Source organism: Chironomus tepperi, unplaced genomic scaffold, assembly GCF_022539635.2.
Source record: "Chironomus tepperi strain 1889 unplaced genomic scaffold, CSIRO-AGI_Ctep_v1 contig_298, whole genome shotgun sequence".
Lineage (NCBI taxonomy): Eukaryota > Metazoa > Arthropoda > Insecta > Diptera > Chironomidae > Chironomus > Chironomus tepperi.
The window spans coordinates 3,482,395-3,491,502 of NW_027226420.1; the positions used below are offsets into that span (position 1 = coordinate 3,482,395).

Genomic DNA, 9,108 nt, shown 5'->3' on the forward strand with positions numbered 1-9,108 from the left:
CTGTTTATAAAATATTTTCTCCAATCTTTTATGGTTTATTAGTTCCATATAATTTTTTATAATTTACATGATTTCCTCCTCTTTCCAAAATATTAATAGCATTGATGCAATCATAAATAAATTAATTAATAAAAAGTGAGACATATGCGCATACAAATATTATAATAATAAAAGAATTTGACGATTAAAAACTCTTCTATGTATATTTGGTGAATATATCCTTCAGAAATGATGTTGTGGAAGTTGTTGACACTGTTGTTGTTGGAACTGATTGATCTGTTTCTTTTAATATGCGATTCTTCAATAATTTTATTTTACGCAATCTTTCCAGCCAATTGTTAGCATATGGACTAATTTTTGGATTTTTTAGCGATGTTGAAACTAGTGAAGCCATCTAGATAGGTAAAGGAATCAGAAATTAATTAGAAAATGGTATAAAAATTTTTAATCCTAGGATTTAAAATTAAATCCATCGGATTAAAAATTAAAAGCTTATTCTTACATTAGCATGAAGCGCAAGCTGCCTCGCAAGCAAGGGAGCGCCACGATCTGATATAATTTTCGGTTCCTGATGTCTAAAATAGTCTTCGATGTCTCCCTTTGCTCTAATCGATATTAAATTTGATCCCATTTCCAGAGGTTGCACAATAATACATGCATAATTGAATTGACCCTATAAAGTCATAAATAAAATAGAATTACATCGTAATTATAAATAAAACTGTATGTCAATTACCTTAATTGTATTAAGATTATAGTCCTCGCCACTTTCGTTGTAGACAATTGTTGCAAAATCATTTCCGATGTATTTCTTCTTTTCATTACAATTAGGATCTGACTCGAGTGTTGGCCTGAATTAAATTTAATTGATTAATTATATTAATTGCTGGTTATTGATATTAATCGATATTTAGGAGATTATTGAGAAATGAACAAAAATTCGTACAAAAAGTCGTTAAAAATTCAAATTCTACAAAATTAACCAAAATTCAAATTTTACAAAACTGTTACAATTTCAAATTCTCAAAAACCGTTAAAAAATAAAATCAACTTACATTAAAGTAGCAACATGGAAAGTCATTTGAATGATGTCATCATGCCAGACATATGTGAAATTTCCTTCCCTTTTAGCTTCCATATTAACAAAAAGTTTCTTTTCTTTTGCATCCTTGATTGCTATAAGAGTTCCAAGATTTTGAAGGAACTGCATATATCTAACACTTCCATTGACATTTCTCAATATTTCTGACTCATTATTAGCTTGTCCAGGTTTAACATAAACGACTCCAATTTTATGAATTTCATAAGGTGGAATCAGATCTAAAAGATTCAGTGTACCCATATGCTTATCACCAACCAGCAATGGCTTATCAGCTCCTATATCCATTTTACCAGTATTGAATAACTGAACAAAAATAAAGCTTGGACAGATACCAGAAGTAGCAACAGGTTGTGATTGTTCAATTGAGGATGTTGAGACTGAAAAGTCAGAATTTTTCGATTGATTCTCAAAGACTTCCTTGTTCCTTCCAATAACTGAAATAGTTTTTGATCTCGCACGATAAGCACTTCCTTCGTCACTTTCAAGTGGAAGTTGATGACTAACTTGACGACTTATAGTGACTTTATATCTTGGTGATAATGGTAAATTACTAGATGATGCTGATGTCCATTCTGGATTCTTTAATGTTGTATGTATAGGAATAATTGAACCTGCTGACATTGTGTCTGATCTTCTCAATTGAATTGTGTCATCTGCTGAATGCTGCTTTTTAGGAATATTAGTGACATTAGCTGTTTCCTGTGCTGATATTGATGATAATAATTGAACTGGTCTGTGACTACTTAATGTCTCTTCTTTTTGTCCAGAAGTGCTTACTTCTTCAGGAATTGCTTCACAACTAACTTTTGTTTCTTTCGAATAGCTTGACTTCTTTTTCTGCTGAATTTCACTAATTTCTGATGAATTTTTCTCTTCCTGTTCATCAGTTACTGTTGAACTTGATCCAGACTTACTTTCTTTTTCACTTCTTTGTGCCTGTTTAGCCATATTTACTTTCCAGTTCGATCTCATTTCTGGCGATGAATTAACTCGTCTTACTGGATTTCTCTTTGGATCGTCAGAATCGTCGTCATCGTATGAAATGTCATCTTCAGCTGCAATTGGTTCCGGTTCTGATTTAGTTACAGGGATATTAATTGGTTGTGTCACAAAACTAAAGACAGATGAATCACTTGCTGTTGAATAAATGAAAATAAATTAATTTCATGGATTGACTTAACGGTTTTTAAGAAGTTTAAAAAGTCCAGTTCAATTGAAGTTCAAAAAGTCGTTGAAATTTGAATTTTAGAAAGCCGTTAAAATTTTGAATTTCAAAGAACTGTTAAAATGTATAACTTATTTTACCTGTGGATTGTAGTGGAATTTTCTTCAATTCCTCATTCATGGTTAATTTCTCCATTAATGCTAATGTCTCATCTGATCTTGACTCTTCCTCTTTCTTCTTCCTTACTAATACACCATTTGGATTTGCAGCATCAAGTTCATATTCTGAGAATAATCCTTTCAAATCATGGAACGAAAATTCATTTGCAAATTGACCGACTTGATTCTGAAACTTCATCATCCACGATAACATTCCAGTTGGACGACGAATTGATATTTCAGCCCAATCAGAACAATAACATGAACAGCTCGCCCAATCGTGATTATCCATGCATGCATTTGTCGTTATTGTAACTACGACATGTCCAACAATCCATGTTTTTGACTGTCCACCTCCTCGCAATAAATAGTCACTATTCGGTAATCTTGGCAATGCCAATGATAATGAATAAGTATGGCGTGTCATAAAGTCTATACATGTCTCTATCAGCTCAATATGAAAGCTATGCATGTCAAATGTTGATAAGTTTTGTAGTGCAGCACGTTGTGCCTTCATTTTCATGATTTGTGGATTATTTAATTCCTTTCGTCGATTAGATTGTTCTGTTAAACTTGAGCTTCTTTTTCTAAGTGATGAATCCTCATTAACTAATTGTAAGCCTTTATTGGCATCGTCTTGTACATGTCGTTGAAGTTGTTTTGCATCCTGCATGGATTTGTCAATATTTTTAGCAATTCCTTCAATTATATAGTCAGCATATTGTTTACGCCATTGAAGTCGTGATTTAAGGAACCAACTGGAAATGATGTGATGAGCAAGTGACACAATATAATGATCATAACGTGCTGGACTTGTATAAGGCAAGCAAGTCGCAAAGACATATGAAAATTGCTTCTGATTGAGATTTGTAAATGAATATGGTAAATGTGCGATTGTGGACATAAATTCTAAAATCGGAAGTGCAACATGAACTGTATCAGATACTTTAGAAATGGCCAATACAATGTCAGCAAGCTGTCTTTCAAATATATCACAACGTTCCATTAATAATGTTGTAAATGCCTGAATACAGACACTCAAATTTCCATCCATTCTCACTTCCGATTTGAGAATTTCGACAATTTTCTTCTTGGTGATTGTGCTGAGAAATGAATTATATGTGATTAAGCTTGCAATAGCTGGAATAACTAATGCCCGAAAGTCTTTTTGCTCATTTGTTGTCGTAAATCTTTCAATCAGCTGTTCCTTGCCATAACTAAGACGAAACAGTTCAGACAATGATCGTGCAAGGATATCGACATCATTTCCTTGTATTAAAGTCTTATTTTGCATAATCTTTGGAAGTTCACGTAGCACCAATTGTATAGTATGCCAGTCTTTTTCATTATCGAGACATTTTACGATTATTTTACATCCTCGTTTGATTGAAAGTGCTGTGACTGCATTAAAATTAAATAAATTTTCTGGTGGCTTATCGTCAATTGTTTCTTGAATATTTGGTGTCTGTGGAAGCGGTGGATGTTGAAATTCACCTTCAACTGCTAAATAGTGACTATATCTAATATTTTCACTTATTAATCTTGGTGATGGATATCCTATATGATATGTTGAATTTGCTCGAACTTTCAACATCCAATTTAATATTGAATATCTTATTTTTGTTGCATTCTCAAACACTTTTGGCTGTTGATAATGCGTCTCTAAATGTCCAATTAAAATATGATAAATCTTGATTGGATGACTTGTAGGCAATTGATGGAGTTTCTCTAAAAACAAATCAATCAGTCCAAGGACAACGACATTTGAGTCTTCAAAGTCATGTTCATTCTTAAATGACGTGTTACTTAGTGAATATAAATCAAATGGATGATTCATGACTTTTTCCAATATATCAAGCAGTTCCAAGCATCTTTTTGTATCACAATGTGAACAAATTTCCAATAAAAGTTTACAAACGGACGATCGAATTTTTACATCATGTTCCTGTGCTATATCCGAAAATATTACAATCACGACTTTTTCAAGTATCTCTTCCTCATAACATATCCGATTTAGGGCAATTATTTCCTTCAAATGGTCAATCGTTGCTAATCTGATATTTTGATTTGCCTCATTTCGATAAAATCTTTCCATGAATATATTCAAATGTTTAAGCCAATTTGGCATCATTGAATTTAATTTTGATGCTTTATGATTAATTAGATTTAAAACGGATGACTCTGAACGTTTGTGGCTGATTCTCTCAATTACTGAATAAATTCTATCCTCATTCGCATTGATATTCTCCTTATTATGAACTAACAATTCCAGATTGTCAAACATTGTATGCAGTTGAATCCAAATGTCCGAATTTTCAGGAACTTTTTCGCGTTCTAATTATGAAATAAATGAAAATTTAACGGTCAAAATTAATTTAAATTCAATACAAATGTTTTATAAAACCATACAAATTCTATCAAAAATTTGTACGGTTTTAAGAAAATTCAAATCAGGAAAGTTCGTTACTCACCAACAATATCCACAATTCTCTCCAAAATGTCAATAATCACATCCCACGATGGTTCACTTAAATCTTTTCCACATTTTTTGATTAATGTGTGTAGACTGAGTATGACTTCATAAGTCACAATCATTGATCCCGATTTTAAGACTTCATAGTAGCTTGTTAGAACTACAGAACTATATTTGATTCCACTATTATTATTTCCAAACCATAGATTAATATTTGTATGAAAAACAGCACCACGTAGGACATGAGGATCGATATGATAAGCACTTTCTTTGAGCATATTACACATTGTGAGAAGTGAAGCATAGCCCAATTGTGTTCCTAGCAAATTTCGCATAATTTTATATGATGGCTCAACATACATCTCGAAATTAACAGCTCTACACAAAACGATTATACACGAAGCCAAGATTTCATTTGGAAATACACTATAACAAATAATTGTCTCGATTAAAAATAAACATTGAAGAAATGTGTCCCGATCGTCAAGTGACTTAAAGCAGATATCATTACAAACTCGTTGGACGATTTTAATGATAATTTCTCGATCGATATATGCTGAATTGAATTTGATAAGATTCACTAAGAGATCTAGATACGCTGCAGTTAATTGTGCTTCGATTATTTCATCCATCCATGTGAGCATGAAACTTCCAATTTCCTCTTCGAAATTTTGAACATCACGTCCATTTTCTGTGAGTGTTTTAAGCATCTGTAGACATAATGGCAGGTCTTCTGGAATCTTGTGGGTTTGAACCACTTGAAAGAATTTCCCTCGCATAATCGCCAAGTCACGGTATTGACCTTGAATTAATTTGGTATAAAATGATAGTGCTGCCTCCCTGAAATACAGTAGATCCAGTCGTCAGTTTTGATACTTTTAAGTGATTAGGTATTTAAACTTACCGGACATCTTGTGGTTTCTGTGGATCTAGTAAATCGTTCGTCAGTGACCAGATTTTCTGAATTGCAAACTGGAATGGACAATGAATTGGCAATAATTAGCAAAATATACAGAAGAATCTTCAAAACACAGAAACATCCATTAAAACGTAATTTAAGGAATTTCAGCTTCTGACATCACTAAATCTGATTGATATTGACTTAATTACCTCTTCTATTCTGGTTGATACTAAAATTTCTCCCAAATCTTTAATTAATTTTAATCTTTTCTCGATCGAATTATCTTTTCTCAATTCTCGCTCAATTTCACTGTTTAATACTTGTACCCGATCTTGTCCACTATTCGCCTTATTACTCCGGAAGAATTGCTTCAGTTTGTCTAGGTTTTTACTCATCTTTAGTTTAATTAGTCAATTTTTGAAAGAAAATTTAGTGTCGATATGAAATGAAAACAACAAGGATTTGTTCGCTTATGATGTCAATAGAAAATTTGGGTTCTGTGTCTCCTCCTCAATTTGTCACGTACTGTGAATTATTTCTAATTGTTCTTAGATGTTTACTCGACTTGATATTATCAATGACTGCTAAATTAATTAATTTTTTTGAAAACTTTTCAAATATTTCTAATGAAGTTAGCTTTGAATTTTCAAAGTTTCAATACCTTTTGTTTACAAAAAGTACATATCATGTCATGTATTTTCATCCTCAATTCACATAATGTCATGTCATGTTTCTCATCTTAATTAATACATAAAAGACTGTTGACGTCATATTTGAACAAAGCCTTCTGAGGGTCTTCAACTATGAAATCAGCAAAAGAAAAAATAAAGAAATTCAAAAATTTAATCTAACGTTTGTCATTTACTTTTATTATGCTTATTTCATAGCAAACTAAGTTTATAACCATATAATTATGATTAAAATCTCCAACTCTAATGTAATTAACTGAAAATCATCTTTCAAAATGCTCAAATTTCAAGTTCAAAAATAACGGTCAAAAAATATTCAAAAAATTTGTAAACAAAAGTTTTGTTTTGCCGTAAAAATTCTGAGAAAATTTCATAAAATAATTTAATTTAGGCAGAAATGGGTCTCCTATCAGATCCATCGCTTAGTGCTAGTGACAAGAAATTAAAGTACATTAATTTAATTAGTAAATATGCAAATGGTTTCTGTTTTTTGCTGTATTTAGTTGGATTTTTGTGGTTTTGTGCTTTAAGTTTTCCTCAATTACAATCAAATACATATTTCTCGGAAAATGCTTTACTTCCTGGTAAGTTAAACACATGAAATATTAAATGACATGACCATCTAACATAATAATTGCTTAATTCATCTCAGGACTTGTGTTATCCGAAATTAAAATGGATACAGTTAATATGGCAAGAACTTTATTGACTGAACTGGAACATGAGAGAGAATCACACAAATCAGCTATTCCATATCCATGGATGCAAGCGAAAATGAAGCAAATAGGACTAGAAACCTATGTGCACAATTTTACATTAAACTATCCATTCGGAGGAGGCAAGACATTTAAAGGCAAAAACATCTATGGAATCTTGAGAGCACCAAGAATTGGATCAACAGAATCAATAGTATTAAGCATACCTTATAGACCACCAAACACAGCACATACATCAATTACTGCTGGAGCTCCACTATTACTGGCATTTGCTGATTTTGCAAGACGACAAAAGTATTGGTCAAAAGACATAATATTTCTAGTCACCGATCAGGAACAGCTTGGAATGCAGGCATTTTTAGAAGCTTATCATGGTGACGATGAGAATAATATTCTAGATTCAGGAACTCTTTATGGAAAGGCTGGAAATATTATTGCAGCTATTAACTTTGAGATTCAAGACTTTGACGTCGAGTTTAACAACTTGAAAATTGAAGGACTTAATGGACAACTGCCTAATCTTGATCTTCACAATTTAGTCGTCAAACTGTCACACAAATTCGTCCTTCCAATTGGCTATAAAATGAAAATGTCTAGTCATAATCGTGAAGATGTCGTCGAGAACTTTTTCAATCTCTTATCAATGATGTGGACACAAAGTAGTGGAATTCCAAATGGTAATCATGGATTATTCCATAAATATGGAATAGAAGCATTAACAATTGAGAGTGTAAAACGAGAATCAAGTGGAAAAAATCAAAATATACATCATAAAATTATGGCACTGATGAAAATCATTGAAGGCATTAGTCGCAGTTTAAATAATTTATTGGAAAGATTTCATCAAAGTTTCTTCTTTTATGTAATTGTTTCATCTGATCGATTCGTATCAATTGGTGATTATATGCCTAGTTGTGGATTAATGGCAGCGAGTTTATTCGTGAAATCACTTTTGATATGGCTTATGGCCAATAATAAGCCCGATGAGGAAGAGGCAAATGAAAAGAAGAGTGATGATGATAAAATTGTGATTATAAGGAAGTCGAGCATGAAAATTGAAGTATTGAGGATTGGCACCGTCATTTTATGCTCACATCTGGTTGGTGTTGCTGCACTTTTTATAACAACGAACAAAATCATCCATGACTATTTATTTTCTATGAACATTCCGACACAGACTGGAATCTTTTATCTAGTCTCAATAATATTAGCATTTAGCATATTAATACCTAAATTCCTTAAACTAAATACATTCGACGCTCAATTCTTAAACATTGCCGTTCTCATTGAACTAGGAACAATGTTATTGTCTGTAAGCATGCTGAATTTCTCACTCGGCTTCTTCTTATGCGTACTCATAACACCTTTTGCCATATTTATCAATATTCAAGAAGACACAAAGAGAAATTTATTTAAATTTCTCATTAGAAGCTTATTACACTTACTTATCCATCCAATTACCATAATTTATGGAGTTATTTGTATCTTAAGCTACATCGCATTTTCTGAAATGAACTTTAATTATATTGTGGATAAATCGATCTCAGCGACTGTTGATGGAATCACATATGCTGTTGTGGACTCGCTGGTAAGTTGACTTACTTTATTATCTGAATTTACGTAAATTAATACTTCTTCCATTCACAGATTTACGGCAACTGGTTGTTTGATCTCACATGCTTAATCCTATTGCCATGTTGGATAATATTCTGGATCATGAATTTCTCTAGACCCATCGAGAAGATAAACAAACAAAAGGCTGAATAGAGTTATGACAATCGGGAATTATTTGATGTATGATAAGATAAGAGCGAAATGCTTTTATACGTCATTTGAATGAGCCAAAGTTTATCAATAAAATGTCTTTTATTCGTAATTTAATTGCGTTTTAATGCTTGTGTATT

At 32.1% G+C, this 9,108-nt stretch overlaps 2 protein-coding genes across 2 annotated transcripts; one reads left to right on the plus strand and one right to left on the minus strand.

The window, feature by feature from the left end:
- Positions 1-4: 4 nt before the first annotated feature.
- Positions 5-6,262, minus strand: gig (TSC complex subunit tuberin). The gene is made up of 8 exons (XM_070642776.1): positions 6,009-6,262; positions 5,803-5,870; positions 4,897-5,738; positions 2,408-4,759; positions 1,056-2,238; positions 737-851; positions 503-673; positions 5-394 (listed from the first exon to the last, which is right to left on the minus strand). The coding sequence occupies exons 1-8, from the start codon at positions 6,192-6,194 to the stop codon at positions 197-199; spliced, it is 5,115 nt and encodes a 1,704-aa protein (XP_070498877.1). The 5' UTR covers positions 6,195-6,262; the 3' UTR covers positions 5-196.
- Positions 6,263-6,827: 565 nt separating this feature from the next.
- GAA1 (glycosylphosphatidylinositol anchor attachment 1) lies at positions 6,828-9,080 on the plus strand. The gene is made up of 3 exons (XM_070642484.1): positions 6,828-7,072; positions 7,141-8,792; positions 8,852-9,080. The coding sequence occupies exons 1-3, from the start codon at positions 6,886-6,888 to the stop codon at positions 8,969-8,971; spliced, it is 1,959 nt and encodes a 652-aa protein (XP_070498585.1). The 5' UTR covers positions 6,828-6,885; the 3' UTR covers positions 8,972-9,080.
- Positions 9,081-9,108: the final 28 nt, after the last annotated feature.

Coding starts and splice junctions, on each gene's coding strand:
- gig (XM_070642776.1), bottom strand. CDS start 6,194: ATGAGTAAAAACCTAGACAAACTGAAGCAATTCTTCCGGAGTAATAAG. Junction 2,239..2,407: donor AATTCCACTACAATCCACAG/GTAAAATAAGTT, acceptor TTTATTCAACAG/CAAGTGATTCATCTGTCTTT. Junction 852..1,055: donor TTCCATGTTGCTACTTTAAT/GTAAGTTGATTT, acceptor AATTTAATTCAG/GCCAACACTCGAGTCAGATC.
- GAA1 (XM_070642484.1), top strand. CDS start 6,886: ATGGGTCTCCTATCAGATCCATCGCTTAGTGCTAGTGACAAGAAATTA. Junction 7,073..7,140: donor GGAAAATGCTTTACTTCCTG/GTAAGTTAAACA, acceptor AATTCATCTCAG/GACTTGTGTTATCCGAAATT. Junction 8,793..8,851: donor ATGCTGTTGTGGACTCGCTG/GTAAGTTGACTT, acceptor TTCCATTCACAG/ATTTACGGCAACTGGTTGTT.